The 17,328-nt window shown below is 40.3% G+C and overlaps 1 protein-coding gene across 16 annotated transcripts in view; it reads left to right on the top strand.

Annotated features, from left to right (window-relative positions):
* The window catches only part of ARHGAP10 (Rho GTPase activating protein 10), a 301,281-nt gene that overhangs the window by 111,972 nt on the left and 171,981 nt on the right, over positions 1-17,328 (top strand). For all 16 annotated transcript variants that reach the window (XM_072975997.1, XM_072976004.1, XM_072975925.1 and 13 more), the window contains 5 exons: positions 4,867-4,977; positions 6,863-6,967; positions 12,437-12,566; positions 15,652-15,758; positions 17,029-17,123. In XM_072975997.1, the coding sequence (XP_072832098.1) occupies positions 4,867-4,977; positions 6,863-6,967; positions 12,437-12,566; positions 15,652-15,758; positions 17,029-17,123 (548 nt within the window). The remainder of the gene's footprint in view (positions 1-4,866; positions 4,978-6,862; positions 6,968-12,436; positions 12,567-15,651; positions 15,759-17,028; positions 17,124-17,328) is intronic.

Raw genomic sequence — 17,328 nt, 5'->3', positions numbered from 1 at the left:
TGGCGTCGTCCCTGGCCCTTTCTCTCTCACCCACATCTGGACCATCAGTGTATGTCTTCCTCAGCTTCAGAATAGTCTTAGAGCATGGCCACTTCACCTGATCTCCACTCCATCACCCTGGCCAGAATGTGGGCATATCTCACACAGATCTCTGCAGGGACCTCCCTGCTCCCCACAAGGCATTTCTACAGTCTGTTTTCTGTGGGACAGGCAGTGAGCCATCGTGTGGCTTGTCTTTGAACACTAGGGGCCATGCCACCGTCCTCACACCCACGTGGCTGCCTTGCTCGGGCTGGACTCTGTGTTGAGAGTCTTTGCTTTTGTTCATCCTTCTGCCTGGATCTCCCTGCCTCTCTCCTCCAAATAGTCTTCCAAACACTCTCCACTCAGACTTCCCCTTACTAGAGAAGTCTTCCGACTGTCTTACTTAGAGTGTCTGTTCCCCTTACTCTGCTTTTTTCCCCCCTTACTCTTACCACAGCCATTTGCCTTACTGCCTGTTCAGTTGTTAATGTGGCTTCTTCCAACAGGATGTAAGCTCCTTGCAGGTAAAATCATTGTTCTGTTTGGTACTCTGTCCCCAGTGCTTAGAATCGGACTTGTCAGTGAGTAGGCACTTAATAAATATTTATTGAATGAACAGGCGTGAGAGGCTTGCACGGTGAGCTTGGGCTTCGACTGTTTCATCATTTCCAAAGATAATTAAGCTCTGCATTGGCAATTTGAGGAGACTCTCAAGTTGAATCATTTCACGTTTACTGAGATTACATATCCTTTCGTGTCTTGCTCTCTACAAACATGCCAGCTCCCACCTGACATGTCTGTTGCAAGCATGCAGGCCTTAAGAAGGGGGATGCTCTTCAAAGGGAAACAGGTTCGATGTGGATTTTGGCTGCTTTTGGCAGTGGCTAGTGCATTGCTGATCTTTAGTGAATTGAGTTGAAGGGCTCAAGGGATTAATAAAGGTTGCTGAAAGTGGTCCTCAGCCTGGGCATGGAAACTTGTTATCCCTTCTTTCCTCTTGTTTCCAAGGAAAATGACAGGAGAAAATTGTGGCAAAAAACCAGGCTGGCAGTTTTGGTAATTCTATTATGATCTTTATCTAGAGCTCTATGTTTCTTGAGCACAGTAACTACTGCCTCCATCACATCCCTAAATTCTGATTAATATTTGTGCTAGAACAAGAATTAGATAATTGAGAAAATTCCTTTACTGCTGAATTTTGATGTGTATTTTTGTTTCCTGAGTAGTCAGATAATTTTATTGCAGTAAATATGACTAGAAAAATAGGCCCTTTGGATATCTTTGAGTGATCTACTCTCATTATGTATATTTACAGGAGGAATGGTCAGAAATGAGATATTCATCAAATTGAAATTGTATGTTTGTTAAAAATGACTTTTGCTTGGTGTAGCAGACCATGTGTGTTTTCCAGCACCACCAAGCAGTTAACTCAATTCTGACACTGTCTGCCTGGACATGGCATCAAATCTTACAGGTTTATGGCTCAGTCCTACAAGATTGCCCCACTTCTGACACCAGTTGCAAGTCCTTGTTACCTGTGCTTCTAACTGACTATATCACTATAACTATAACTGTAAGTGTGTGTGTGTGTGTGTATGTGTGTATATATATATATATATAAATATATATAAAAAACTATATAAATAAGAGGTTCCTGTGACTCCTTCCTTGGGTTTGAGTAATTTGCTAGAGTGGCTCATGGAACTCAGAAATATTTATGTAAGTTTTCTAGCTTACTATAAAGGATGAGACAGAGGATACAGATGAACAGCCAGATGAAGAAGTACACAGGGTGGGGTCTGGAAGGGTCCCAAGTGCAGAAACTTCTGACCTCCTGGAACTGAGGTTCTTCATTCTCTGGGTAAGTGGACAGGTTTTCTGGTGACCTGAAATAAATAGATGGCCTGATATTTCTCTAGTAAAGATGGGTTTACTTGGGATCAGTTTGCGGTCTGCAAGCGTGGCAAGCCATGTGCAAGTTCCCCCAGGGCAAGGGAAGCAGCACCCTTTTATAGAGAGGAAAAGGAAGTTGTAGTAGGCAAAGAGGCCGTGGCTTTTCACTGGCTGCGTCCTTGCTAGGGAAGAAGAGCAGTCCCCCTCCTTCCTATTGGGCTCTGCTCCTGTCACAGGCTGCGAGAGCTCCCCCTTCTGGCCTCCCAGCTCTGTTTAATTGAGGTTTCTGTGTATTAATTTTTCACGGACGCTCATGAACTGCTGCTCAGGAGTTTTTATAGAGCTTAATCTGTAGTGCTTCCCCATTCCCAGAGGTTGAGGGGTGGGGCCGAAAGTTCCAACCCTCTGATCAGTTGGTCTTCCGGGTGCTATCTTGGGGCCTCACCCTAAGTGACCTCATTAGCTTAAATTCAAGTGTTCTCAAAACAGGCTCCTTACAGATGACAAAAGACACTTCCCTCACTCAGGAAACTCCCAGGGCTTTAGGAGGTTTGTTGCGGGAACCTGGGACAGAGACCAGATACATTTCCTATTATACCACATGAGTAGTGATTGAGTCAGGCTAAAGGTCTGTGCTGCTAGGCATAATTTGGGTGTCTGTAAATTATGGGTTATTGACACTATGAAGGATTCTGGTGATTTAATCATGCACAGCAGTTCTGAATGCTCAGAACATTAGGAGGCTATTGATAGAGGCTGACCAGTGATGCTGGGGTAATTGCAGTAGCACAACCAGGAGAGAGAATCCACTAAAAAAAAAAATGGCAGGGGGAAGATGTAGCTCAGTGGTAGAGTGCATGCTTCTCACTTTGGCTTAGCTAATAAACACTGTTATTTATTACATTTAAACGTTACTTTAAAAATCACTGGATGACAAAAAAAATTGCATCAGTGTTTTGTAGTTCTCCATATATAAGTCTTTCACCTCCTTGGTCATATTTATTCCTAAGTATTTTATTCTTTTGGCTACGATTTTAAAAGGGATTGTCTCTTTACTCTCTTTTCTTGTCGATGCATTGTTAGTGTAAAGAAGTGCAACTGATTTTTGTACGTTAATCTTGTATCCTGCTACCTTGCCAAATTCTTTCATTAGCTCTAGCAGTGTTTGTGTGGAGAAAACTTATTACATGTTAGATAAATTTTTTTCCCAAAAATTAAAAAATTTTTGTTGTGGTAAAATAGATATAACAGAAAATGTATGATTTCAACCATTGACAAGTTTACAGTTAGTTCAGTGTCATGAAGAACAGTCACATTGTTGTGCAACCAGTCACCACTTTTCATCTGTAGAACCCTTTTCAGCTCACAGTGCTGAAACTCTATGTGCATTAAACAGTAGCTCCCCATCCCCTGTCTTCCCACCTCCAGGCCACCATTCAGCTTCCTGTCTCTGTGAATTTCGCTGTTCCAGGCACCTCATATCAGTGGAATTGTACAGTATTTGTCCTATTGTGACTGGCTTACTTCACTTAGCATAGTGTGCTCAGAGTTCATCCTCGTAGCAGGTGTCAGAATTTCCTTCCTTTTTGAGGCTAAAAAACATTCCATTATCTGTATTGACCACATTTTGTTTGTTCATGTGTCGGTGGACACTTCAGTTGCTTCTACCATTTAGCTCTTGTGAATAACACTGCTCTGAATGTGGGTGTGCCAGTATCTGTTTGAGTCCCTGCTTTCGTTCTTGGGAGTATACACGCAGAGATGGAATTACTGGAGTGTTTGGTAGTTCTATTGTTAATCTTCTTGGAGAATTGCCGTACTGTTTTCCACAGCAGCTGCATCATTTTACATTCTAACCCGCAGTGCACAAAGCTTCAGTTTCTCCACATCGTCAGCAACTTGTTTTTTCTTTTTTTCTTTTTTTGGATAGATTCTTTTCCTTCTTTCTTTTTTGATAAGTTTGTGTTTCTTTTTCCTTCTCTTTTCTTTCTTCTCCTTCCTTCCTTCCGTCCTTCCTTCCTTCCTTCCATAAATGTGGGTTGGTACCTTGTGGTTTTGATTTGTATTTCCCTAATGATGAGTGATGTTGAGCATCTTTCCATGTGCTTAGATATGGCCTCTTTGGATAAATGTCCAGATAAATACTTGTAAAAGTAAAATTAGTCACGTTAGGAAATACACGATGCCTTGTAGGAACTGTCTTGAGGACAAGTGGCTTCTCCGCTGTTCCTCCCTGGAGCCGTGCTCCTCTTCCAGGTCCTTTCTCGTTAGACAAGATAAGCTGGAACCATTTTTTGGAGTAGTGTCCTGAAACCATCTGGTGCCTGTTCCCTCCCGGTAGATGGGACCTTGTCAGGGCTTAGGAGCATGACTGCCTGCAGACGGGCTTCCTGCCCAGGCCTGCCTGTGAGAGCCAAGTTCGTGAGCTGGTGCCACGGGCACCTCTTCCTCACCTGCTGCCTTCACTCATGAGTGCTGAGGTGACCGGGATTTGCTCAACTCCCTTCCCTAGGCCACTTCATTCCTAGCGGATTTGTTACTGGAAATAACGTTGATGTAATTTGGGTTCTGTGTATGGGGCCACTGTGGGTGTCACTTGTGGTTAGGGTAGGTTTTTCACAAAGAGCTTAGCAGTGTGATTGCCAGTCCTTTGGGGTCTACCTCGTCACAGAGAACAGGAATTGGCAACGTTTCTCTGCAGAGAGTCAGATAGTAAACATTGTATTAGACTTAGGAAGACCACAAGGTTCCTCTCAACTACTCAGTCTCTTGAAATAATCAGCTACTATAGCAGGAAAGAAGTCATGGAAGACACACGCATCAGTAGTCATGACTAGAGTCCAGTCCAACCTCACTTACAGGCGGCGGGCCACGTCTGGCCCCTAGACTGTAGCTTAGCAGAGCTGGGGTAAATCTTTAATTTGACCAGCCTCCATTGTTTTAACACAGGCAGATATCCAAGTGGAACAAAACCGGCAACACTTTTACGAACTGTCTCTTGAATACGTATGCAAGCTTCAGGAAATCCAAGAAAGGAAGAAGTTTGAGTTTGTGGAACCTGTAAGTATATAATAATAGCAAGTTGTTCTGCTAGTCGAATTATGGATGAAGTAAGAATTTTTTCTTTCAAGATCTAATGTATGGTTGCTAGAGTCTGTAATGCATAAACATGAAGCAAGACACCGTACTGTGTAAACAGCGGACCCAGATAGCCATGAAGTTGAAGAATCACCTCTAAATAGTGGTTCTCTGCCTTCTTTGCACAGCAGCGTGCAGTGCAGTTTCCTCTTGCTACGTGGTCTCCAGGACTCTGCAGTTAGGTCAGTTTCTGCTACCCTAGTGGTGACTCCACCCTTAAAAGAAATCCCCTTGAAAGAAATTATATTGGAATGTGAGTGAGAGTGTTGGTGTTTTGGGGATAATCTCCCCTCTACTCAAATTTGTTTTTAAAGCAAGGGCACCAGTCCAGACTTTGAAACTTTCAACAATGATTGGTAACATTATTTCTAATACAGTTCACAGTGCTTATGCAATTTAAGAACCAGTGCATGGAGCTTTTGAAACTGTTTTGTGAGTTGCCCTGACGTTTCTTTATACTTATTTTAGAAACACATGGTTTTCGTTTGTGCTTCTATAGATGTGCTCTTGATTGCTGCAGTTACTTAGATATGAATAAATGTATTCTGAATCCAAATGTAAAGGGCATTTCATACTGTGGGTTTTGGAAAAAACATATATAGGTACACTGAGATTCCTGATTCTCAAAAGATTCATTTTAATTTTAATATAGACTATCTTACATATGATTGAAAAAACCTAGCTTTCTGGAGATAGAATTCACACGCAGTACAATTTACCCATTGTGTGTATGATTTTGAGAAACAAACAGTAATGATTAATTCAAAATTAGCAGTTAAATCAACTACATGTCAATAAAAAACAAAATTAAAAAAAATTAGCTTTTGTGGAAGCTGTGGGCCAGTGGAGTAATAGCATTAACATAAACAAAGAAAACCTCCTTAAAGCTTTCTTTTCATGTGAAATTAGAAAAATGGCCTACATTTATTGAGCACTTCCAGTGCTCGGTTATTACTCAGGTCATTGTTTTAAATACTTTACTGTGATCTTGCGTGTATTCCAAACAGTAACTCCATAAGGAGATATCTTTATTATCCTACTTAGCAAATGTAGAAATTAGAGAAACTTCAGTAACTTGCCCATCTGACATCGCTGAAGTTGGGAGTTGACCCCTGCTGGCCAGAGTCCCAAATTCCTAACCATTAAACTGCGTGACCTTCTGGAGAAAATGAATTTCAGGATTTCTTTCACCCTCACCCCAAATCCCTCTTACTCTAGATTTACTCACATGTGGGACAGAAGCAGCTGCTTTCTTATCAAGAGCCTCTGGTGGAGAGTTTGTGGGAAAGTCAGGGCTTAATAACTGCCCCATCTCTGCCCCACTCCCTGCCCTAGTCCCTGAGCATCCTTGTCAACAAAACAGGTTGCTCTGCACTGAATGCTCCTTCAGAGAGCCTTTAGCTCTTTGTTCTGCATTTCACTGTCCTTATAGGTTCTGTCGCCTTACAGTGATAACGATTTCAATTATAAATGCACGTAGGGGGTCTCTTGATCTAAAAAAAAAAGCACAAATGGCTAATGTAGAATTCCATTTCTCCTATACAGCATACTATCAAAGCTGCCTAAATGGCTGTGATATTTAGGGGAAAAAAAAAATCACAAGTCCTTCAGTTTTTATAGGGACCGATTCGTGAATAATAAGCAGTTAGATTTAATTGAATTCTAGTGACTTCCTTTTAATTATTTTACTTCAATAGAATCACAATAAGGTGACGAGAAATAAGTGGCTGTTTTTATTTACTTTTTTCTCCTGAGATTTTTATTTGTGTGTGTGTGTGTTAATGTTTCTTTTTCTCCTTTGTTTTAGATGCTGTCATTTTTTCAGGGAATGTTTACTTTCTATCATCAGGGCCATGAACTTGCCAAAGACTTTAATCACTACAAAATGGAACTGCAGATCAACATTCAGAATGTAAGGAAGTGAACACTTTCTCATACAAAAAGGTGTTTGAGACGTGTATTTTTGTTTTATTTGGTATATGAAAGGCTTAAACTGAGACCAGGCTGATCTGTCGGTACTGAGAAACTGAGGCTACGTCGCCACCTTCCGGTCAGTTCTCAGCAGAACAAACTGCTCTCCATCTAAGTGAGGCTTACACAGTTAGTTCTGCCACCTGGCGGCTCTTAAAAAAAATTCATTTCATGTAATTTATTTTTCTTCCCTTATTTTCAGAAAAGTCACAAAGTATGTTTTTATAATCAGAATTTTGCATAATTTGCTTCATTGTTAATTTTCCAGGTTAATTGCGATATAATTAACGCACAACAGCACTTGTAAAGTTGAAGGGGTACAGCATAATGGCTTGGCTTACGTGTATTGTGAAATGATCTCCACGATAAGTTTAGTAAATACCTATCACCTCATACAGTTACAAATTTTTTTTTCTTTGTGATGATAACTTTGAGTGTCTACTCTCTTAGCAACTTTGAAACATACACGGCAGTGTCAACTAGCCATCTTGCACTTTGTAGGATGGTTTTAAGGATAAGCTTTGTTGGGTAGCCCTAAATTCACCATGTGTGACATACAGACAAACAGCCCTCCACTTTAGATTGAAGGCATTTCAGTTATAGTCTCTGTTACCTGTATGTATTACTTGATTTTTATTCCCAGATAGGCTTACATTTCCAGTAGAATTTCTTTCCTGGGTTTTATGCATTTCCACTAACATACTGGTGTTCACAGTTGCTGTTGGTCTCTATTATTTTCCTAAAAAACGTATGCCTTCTGTTAGGTCTTGGATAAAGAAATTTTGGAGAACTTTATTGACTAAACAGAATGATGTATGTGATCTTGATCAGAAGATGATAGATGTTTTTCCTTTAAACACTTCAGTTGATTTTGGAAGTGTCCTCATTGAAAAGCTGTTCAGGTTATGTTTAGTGTAATTTCAAAAGTTATTAGAAATATAGGGAGTGAGTTTTGGGACCAACTCCCAACACAGCCTGGAAGACATACAAGTAGAAGAATGGGAATCTCTTTGCTGTTTGCTACCTGACCTTCAACGTTTTATAATCTTAGAAACTGAGGAGGAATGATTTTCATGTAGCTGTCGCTTCTAAGTTATTTTGGGATTGTTCCGTACACTTAGGAATGTCGATAATGAAATCTCCTGTGTTTTGTAATTCATGTGTCAATTTGTATTTAAAGATTGTACAGTCTTTCAACTGAATGACTAAAAGAGTAGATTCCTCCATTCACCCCCCAAGATCAGTGATATAATGTAGCAGGTTGAAAAAATATATCAACGTATACAGGTGTAGATTAGTGCTCAGTTCAAAACTGTCTCTGTAAGCAGTAGAACTAGGTAGGTGGGTAGGTAGTAGTCTGGCCAATCTGTGATTTATGAGAATACTTTTGCAGACAGCAGAACAGTGTTATAAAAAAGAACGTTACATAGTTTAGCAGATGAGGCTATAATCCTGATTTTTCTTACTCTCCGCCAACTGGCTATATTAGCTTGTAGAATCCATTTTTCTGTCTGTACCTCATTGGTCAAGTGTAGGGCTGGCCCAGATGAGGACCTTCAGGCAGAACTGAATCCCTGATTTGTGTAAAATGAGGAGGCAAGACCTCTTATTCAAAAATGAAGGATTTCAAGACAGCAACAGCCAAGCATTAAATTAAGTGCCCGACCTTCTGAGGCTACCTGCCTGTGAAGCCAGCTCCACCTCAAGGTCTGGGGTGAGGTGTGAGAAACTACACCTGCACGGCTGGCTTATGTGTGGCAGTTCGTTCATCACACACCCTTGGGGTCAGGAGGATATTGCTACTTTACATACAATACAGTGACTTCAGAAAGACCCAAGATTGATCTGTCTGTCTGTCTGTCTATCTGTTAAAATACTGTCAGTTACAATGTGTCAGTTTCTGGTGTACAACACAATGTCCCAGTCATGCATATACATACATATATTCACTTTCATATTTTTTTATTAAAGGTTATTACAAGATACTGAACATAATTCCCTGTGCTATACAGCAGAAACTTGTTTTAATCTATTTTTATATATAGTGGCAAACATTTGTACATTTCAAACTCCTAAATTTATCCTTCCCACCCCCTCTCCCTGGTAACCATAAGATTGTTTGCTATGTCTGCGAGTCTGTTTCTGTTTTGTAGATGAGTTCATAGTGTCCTTTTATTCTTTCTTTCTTTTTTTTTTTTTAATATTCCACATGTGAGTGATGTCATGGTATTTTTCTTTCTTTTTCTGGATTACTTCACAGAATGATAATCTCTAGGTCCATCCATGTTGCTGCAAATGGCATTATTTTATTTTTTTTGGCTGAGTAATATTCCATTGTATAAATATACCACAATTTCTTTATTCATTCATCTGTCGATGGACACAGGTTTGTTTCCATGTCTTGGCTATTGTAAGTAGTGCTGCTGTGAACACTGAGGTGCAGGTGTCTTTTTGAATTAAGGTTCCCTCTGGATATATGCCCAAGAGTGGGATTGCTGAGTCATATGGTAAGTCTATTTTAAGTCTTTTGAGGAACCTCCATACTGTTTTCCACAGTGACTGCAGTAAACTGCATTCCCACCAGCAGTGTAGGAGGGTTCCTTCCCTTTTCTACACAGCCTCTCCAACATTTATTGTTCATGGACTTTTGAGTGATGACCATTCTGACTGGTGTGAAGTGATACCTCATTATAATTTGGATTTGCATTTCTCTGATAATTAGTGATATTGAGCATTTTTTCATGTGCCTTTTGGCTATTTGTATGAGAAAGACCTAAGATTTAAATGGGAATGAGCAACACTCAGGCATGAAATGCTATAAACAAAATTTGAAGGCAGCTGTCTTTGAAATGATTCACCTGGTTAATATCCTTTGTATGTTAAGACCCTAACACACATGCGTGGTAACATTCGTTTCCCATAGAGAAATGAGCAAAGAATAAAAAATACTCATTTTCTGTATCCCCTGTAACTTAAGGGTTGTCATTAGTATATTGCCCAATCCCCAACCTCTTCCCCAAACCCTCCTCTCTGCCTATGATTCTGGCTCTTTCTGAGGCTGGTCCTGCATCTCTACAGGTAGAGGCTCTTTCCCACCTCACCTTCCGTGTCGAGAACACCTGATCTAGGAGTCACCTTTGCTCTTCATTTTTGCTTCTAGCTAATTCTTTTCCCTTTAGAAAGACCAGCCCCTTGGAAACACATGAACACTCTCATGTGACCTGTTATAATGCTTCCAGTCTAACATTACTATTACTTGATACTGCCCCATACACCTAGAATTTAGAATTAGAAATTGCCAGGTTCCAGCCACTCTATTGTTTGTGCTCAAATTTAAAAAATGTAGTTTTCACTTTTACTCATAATTAACCTGAAACGATACATTAAAAAAAAAAGAGCAAAACCTAACCTTCCCTTCCTGGTGCCGAGTCACAAGCATCTGAGGAAGGAGGGCAGTGAGGGCAGTGAGGGCAGGGGTACCATATGGAGGGTCTGCAGCAATGAAAGTTAGGGTGGGAGGGCATAGAGGCAGCATGCAGAGGAGGTGGCTGGACTATTTGGGAGACTGGTTACATTGAGCAGATATGTTAATCGAGCAAATAAGTAAATATACTGAGAGTAATGGGAGCCAGATTTTTCACTGTCTGAAAACTGCAGAATTAGAAAAGGGTAATCTAGAAAGAAATCTGTATCCAAAGGAAGTATTGGATTGGAATTAAATGTCATAATATGAACTCATGTGTTTTAAAATACACAGATAGATACAGAAGTTGTGATATGTATATGTACATATATATGTATGTCTGTGTATATATACACATATACACATTTCCTCAGTCTTTCTTCCAGGAAAACCTAGAAGCAGTGACACCCCCTTAGCTGTGAGCACGTTGTGCCTAGACCTTGGCTTCTAAATACTACCCACCACTGAAGGGAATAAGGGCTCCTTTGGGAAATGGCTGATGTGAGGACTGGGCCAGAGGAGGTATAAGGTAAACCTGGGGTACCCTTTTGGATCAGAAAGTAAGGGGTTACTCAAAAATTAAGAGAGTATGTCAAAAGACACAGGTGCCAGCTAGAAGGGATGCTTGCTGGTCAAATCCAGGATGATTTGAGCATTAACCTAAATACTGAGATGGAACTCATGAGGTTAAACAGGACTGTGTGTGTGCTAGCATGTGTCATATATGGCATGCACATATGTGTGTGTGTATGTATAGTTGTTAGACACAGAGATGGAATGAAGTGAGGATTGAGAGGAATCTCAGTATAGTGACGAAGAAGAATAAAATAAGGGTATAATCAGTATTAAGATGGGGACAAGAAATCCCAGAGGCATGAGAAGTGGGAAGGCAAGAGAGGGGACTGGCCATCAGCAAAGTGAGCCCCACCCTCTTTGCTGCCCTGTACTTTATATAAAGGAGTTAAAACAAAAACCAAAAACCACCTCTCAGCTTGTGTTTAAAATAAGCCTCTGCAGTTAAGTTTCCCCTCTACAATCTACATTTATCAGACTCTCCATCCCCCTAAAACATGTGCCATTCTATCATTTTTCTGCATTTGGAACCCTTGGTAACCTCTTCCCTTGTAGGGAGGAGAGAGGAGAAATTTCAATAATAATTTTTCATCTCAGCTCCTCCGCAGTTGCACATCAGCAGTTTTTCGGTATTAATACAATTATTTTTGAGTGTGGATGAAAGAAATGTCCGGAAACTTGGCGGTGCTGACTCAGCACGTTTGCCTGGGTAATTTTGTCACTTCACCTTGCATGTCCGTTTTCAGTCTAGCCGTTTGACAGAGATGTTGGCATCCCAAGTCCCCTGGGTTTCGGCAATGTGATTTGTCTCTTTAGGTATCAAAGACATTATTTATAGGTGAGGCTCCCCCACCCCCACCTTTTTCTATGAAGAAATGTCATTTTCAAGTGCAATTGCCACGACCTGAAAAAAATGACACCCATATTGATTAGTTTGCAAAGAAGAATTAAATTTCTCAGATTCTAAGTACTTAAACCTATTGCTAATGTGATAGTAATGAGTCAGATTGATTGTTTCAAAGGAAAGACTTCCCATTTTTTGAAAACTTGTAAGATTTAGTAATATTGTGAGACCTGGAGGCAGGAATTCTTATGTTGAATAATGGAGTTATTCTTGGTGTTAGAGCGTTTCCAAAGTAAATAACCTCTAGTAACCTTGATTTCTACTCCTCTATTAACTACATAACCACTTTTTTTTTTTCTATGAACAGCAGTCTCAACAGAGACCCACTGGAAAGGATGGGTATATTTTGAGAAATTAATAGGAAAATGCTACGAATTTTATTAGTTATCCAGAGACTTAAACATGTATGTGAAAAAGCTCATGTGAGAACTTAAAATTTATATATGTATTTTTTTTTCAATCTGTTTCAGACGCGGAATCGTTTTGAAGGAACAAGATCAGAAGTGGAAGAGCTTATGAACAAAATTAGACAGAATCCTAGGGACCACAAACGGGCAAGTCAGTTCACCGCAGAAGGCTACCTGTATGTACAGGAAAAAAGTAAGAGGCTTGTCAACAGTGTTGAGTGGCCAATTAAAATTTATTAAAAAACCCCTTACTGTCCTTACTCTGATGTTTTTGGAATAATTATTCCTACCACTTTCTTTTCTCTCTCCTATGCTAGAAGGTGAACGTTGCACTTCTTTTTTTGTGGGGGAAACACATTCCTGCCCTAGGGAGGGGACGGTGTGATTAGAAACTCTGTGAGCACCCTGCTTTCTAGCCACGTCCTTGAGTTCTGTGCCACGCTTTGCTAAAATTGCTTGCAGAGGAGCTGGGGTTTGGTGGAAGGCTGAAAACGAGGTTGGGTAGTACCTTTTTCCTCCTTTCCTCTCACCTCCATTTATATCAACACACACACATTCATATACATATGCACCCCCCTCCCCATAAACCTGCTTCTCCATGTTGAAGTCAATGACATATTTCTCTTCTTTCACACCGTTTCTTTCCATACCCATCTGAAATCGTTAGTTCTTTCTAAAATTACCAGGGCAATTGCACAGGGCTATAAAAAAACGTTCCTAGATGACATCTTGACTTACGTCACCGAATTTTCAGTCTTGTTGCTGTCTTAGTGAGTGTGCAGTGCATAGGGTAGCCTGATCTTGAAATTAAGGCCCCCCAAAACTCTTTCATACTTGTGACAGTTTGGTGTTACTTCAACGATGAAGCTCTTACAGTTTACCTCTTCGCCTGTCGAGCTTGGTTGCCAGTTAGTAGAAAGGAGGAGCGTGTGAAGATGTTTCCGTATTTCCTCTTTTCCTCCCTTCTTCCCCTGGACTGAAGCCAGGGTGCTTTGGAATTTTCATTTCATTTGTTAACTGTGGCTGATTGACAGGACCTTGAAACTGAGCAGTGCCACAGCAGAGCATCCTCAGGGGCCAGCCCTGTGATAGCGGTGTTACTGTCGTAACGGTGGTTCTGTTTTCATTTGCCCTCATTGACTGTGGGCTCAGTCTTCACATCTCAGGAAGAAGAGTTATGTAGCATGGCGGAACTCTAAATTTTTCTGATGCTTTATGTTCTTATTCTCAATTTGTTTACTGAAGTTGAGAGAACTAAATTAAAAGACGGGATACAGACCTTATAGGTCCAAGTGGAAAAGCAGAGGAAACTTTAATTTTTAGATTCAAAACTGTCACTTGACTGATTGGCTTTGAGAGAAACTGGGCTGAAATTGGACAGAAAAAAACAACAAAAACGATAGTGTTAGAATTCTTCTCTTGTTAACTGTGTACCAGGCATTGGGCTAATTTCTTTTTTTTTTTAATTTATTTATTTTCAAGTTTTTATTTTATTATTTATTTTAGTGGAGGTACTGAGGATGGAACCCAGGACCTCGTGCATGCTAAGTATGGACTCTACCACCGAGCCATATCCTCTCCCCAGCTACAAATTTTTTATACAACTTGTTTCATTTAATCCATCAAAAACCTTTATGAAGTGTAAGTGCTGTTATGACCCCATTTACCATTGAGAACACGGAAGCGCTGAGAGGTAAATGATGTTTCCTGGATCATTCAGCTTCCTAAATGCTGGATTTGTCTGAGACTGGAGTCCGTGTTGCATTCTCTCCCGCAGTACTGCCTGAAGGTTTGGCGGTGTGAGAAACTGTCATTAATTTCTATGCTCAGGGCTTTTGAGTAGGGTCAGTTAGTGTTAGGAGAGGATGGCAGCTTAATTAGCGGAAGGACCTTAATATTTGGGGCCAAAGACTCTGAGGTTTGACTCATTTCTCAGGCATTTGGTCTAAGCCTAAGATTTTTTAGATTAAAAAGACAGTCATATACTTATTCCTCTTCAAGGCACTTTTCTTGGTATTGAATGAAATACTCTAGTATTTTTATGAACCATAAAATTCAGTACTTCAAAATTCAAAATATCAATAACAATGCTTGTTATTGATAACACACGCATACCAGAGTTGCCCGAACTCTGGTCTTTGCACTAATGATGGTCTGAGATGAGATTTATTGTGGCCCAGTAACCCCTTTCGTCCCCCTCCCCCACCCCCAAGATAATGTAATTCATTCTTGCTAAAGCTAAATGCATTTCTTTCACATGACTCCTTTACCTCTCCTAAGTTTGTCCTTCTAGATTTTTAGGTATAAGGGGTTTATTTGTTTGTAGGTGAAATGATGGTGATAATAGGTATTAATTGCTTTTTAAAAAAATTTGATGTCTTTACTTGGTAAAAGAAAAGAGTATCAAACTGTGTTGGGGCTAACTTTTGTTATGATGGGACCGTCACTGGCTCTTTGAAGTTCTAGATGCTAGCTCCCCCAACTTAGCCCATCGTCTTTGAAGAGCTCTGATGGTTGTAATACTGACTTAGCAAGAGGTTAAAAGTGGTTCCGAGAATGTTCTGGTGCACACGTGGTCAGCTTACCCCTAGACCCTTCACACTTCATTTTAAAGCTTAGCATTACCGTTATTAGTCAGTGAGCTGCTTATGAAGTACCATGGTGGGCTTACAGTGCTTGATGGATTTCTAGACTAGATGCTTTGCAGCGTGTGAGTCTACAGTTGTGTCATTTTGAGAGGCCAGCATTGAATCCAAAACCATCACATAAATTCAGTGGAATTCTTGAAACCCTCGTGAGCTCTTCATACATAGACACACAAAAGAAATAGAGTTTACGATGAGATTTTCAGGTATGAGATCATCGTCTAGCAAACTCTTTGAAAAGTGTCTTTAGGGGAAGATATAGTTTAAGTGGTAGAGCATGTGCTTAGCATGAGCAGGGTCCTGGGTTCAATCCCCAGTACCTCCATTAAATAAATAAACAAACCTAATCACCTCCCTCCCCCGCAAAAAAAAAAAAAAAAGAAAAAACAGTATGTGTTTAAATTACTTCTGTGTTGCTGAAAGCTGTTAGGACCTTTCTGCAAACTACCCCTACGAACCTTCTCATTTCCCCTGGCTTTGCCCTTGCCTGAGGACCCTCCGTGTTGCTGCTTTGTTTCCGTGAGCTGTGTTAGGTGCTGCTTCTTGGGGTTTCCCTCTTTAGTGATGTGTTTGGGGTTCTGCATTGTGTGCTTATTTATGAGCAAAAACGACAAGTTCTGTTTCTTGTTGAAGGGCCGCCCCCCTTCGGTTCCAGCTGGGTCAAGCACTACTGCATGTATCGGAAAGCGGCCAAGAAGTTCAACATCATCCCGTTCGAGCACAGGTCTGGGGGGAAGCTTGTGAGTATTCGCGCGTGCTCCCCATTTACTTGTTCTTCCTGTAAAGGAGCGGGGAGACCCCGGAGCTGGCTGGGGAGGAAAGGGGCCATCTGCATATGTTTTAAGTGGAAGCTGCAGCTCATTGCAGCAGTAATAGTCAAAACAAAGCTCTTCCCACCAATGCTAAACCTAACTTAACAGATTTTAAGAAGGTTAATTCGTTGCTTGCTGGGTGGATGGGCATAATTTTGCTTATGTGAAAACAGAATTAACCCAAGTTCACTTGTTTATCTGTACTTTACATCTTCCCGAAAAATACCTAAAGCAGCTTGTAATACAAGTGCATTTTTGTGATAATGAAACAGACATGGAACATCAGGACCATGACAAAAAGGAGGAAGTGAGGAGGTCACTCTTGGAGGGTGGTGGGGATAAGACTTGAGCATGAGGTGCATGTGTGAATGAACTCAAGTCCCAAGACGTGACTGCTTAGTCATGTCTTTCTAATTTGGGCACCAAATAATAAAAAAATACATTAAAAAATCTAATGAGTATGTTAATGTCTGACTGTTTAATATTAGAGATCTTCACATTCCAGAAAATATAAAAATATTCTAGAAGTGTTTACTCAGACTTCTTACAGTTCTTAATTGAGAACCTGTTTCTGCATTGCTTCTATCTCCTGTCTATGTCTTTTTAATGCTCTTAGAGAAAGGATGGTTTAGTGAAGTAAAATAGTACCATATTTAAACAGAAATTTAGTGAAGATAAATTCAGGGTGATTCACTCAGGAAAGAGCGAATCCACATAGATTGAGTGGTTCTAGCTAGATGATTGCAGTGGCTGATCCAGGGTCCCTAGTGCATTTTTAGGAAGATTCATACGGAATTGATATTTTCCTAGGTCAGGAGTGGTCTCACATTGACTATTTCATACACGTTGACTGTTTCGTGTGGTATAATGTGTATGAAATAGAATCAAATTATTCTTTTAACAAGAGTACAATAAGAGAATAACACATATTAGACATGTGGAAACTGTATTGTTAATCCACCTTTTAAAATGAACACTCCTGAGGTCTGGTTTAATGTTATTGTAATCAAAGCAGGATCTAGAAAACCTGAAGGAAAGGAGAATGACAAAAATGGTGAAGATTCTAATTAGTGATTAAATAAACGAGTTTGAAGGCGGGTAGGATAAAATCTCAACTTTGGCCCCCCCATATAGGGTGTTTTACTCTGTGTGTGTTGATCCTGTAGTTGCTGAGAATGTTTCAAATGCTTATTTGCAGGGGGATGGAGAGGTGTTCTTTCTGAAAGAATGTACCAAAAGGCATACTGACTCCATTGACAGAAGGTTTTGTTTCGATGTAGAAGCTGCTGACCGGTAAGTTGCTGGAATTTATTGGACTTGATGAAAAGAATCATTTTTAAAAAAATGATTTAAAAAACATATAGTAGTTAATTGCAACTGAGGTTTCAATGGCTTGGAAGAATGTGATCTTAGTGCGTTTCCAGGCTGTGTTTTCACTGTGAGCCGTTTAAGTCTTGGTCGCTGTGTTTAGCTAAGAAGTGATAGCTTAGTCTTGGCT

Source organism: Vicugna pacos, chromosome 2 (genome assembly GCF_048564905.1).
Source record: "Vicugna pacos chromosome 2, VicPac4, whole genome shotgun sequence".
Lineage (NCBI taxonomy): Eukaryota > Metazoa > Chordata > Mammalia > Artiodactyla > Camelidae > Vicugna > Vicugna pacos.
The sequence above is the reverse complement of the archived record's forward strand: the minus strand, read 5'-3'. Positions and strand labels throughout refer to the sequence as shown.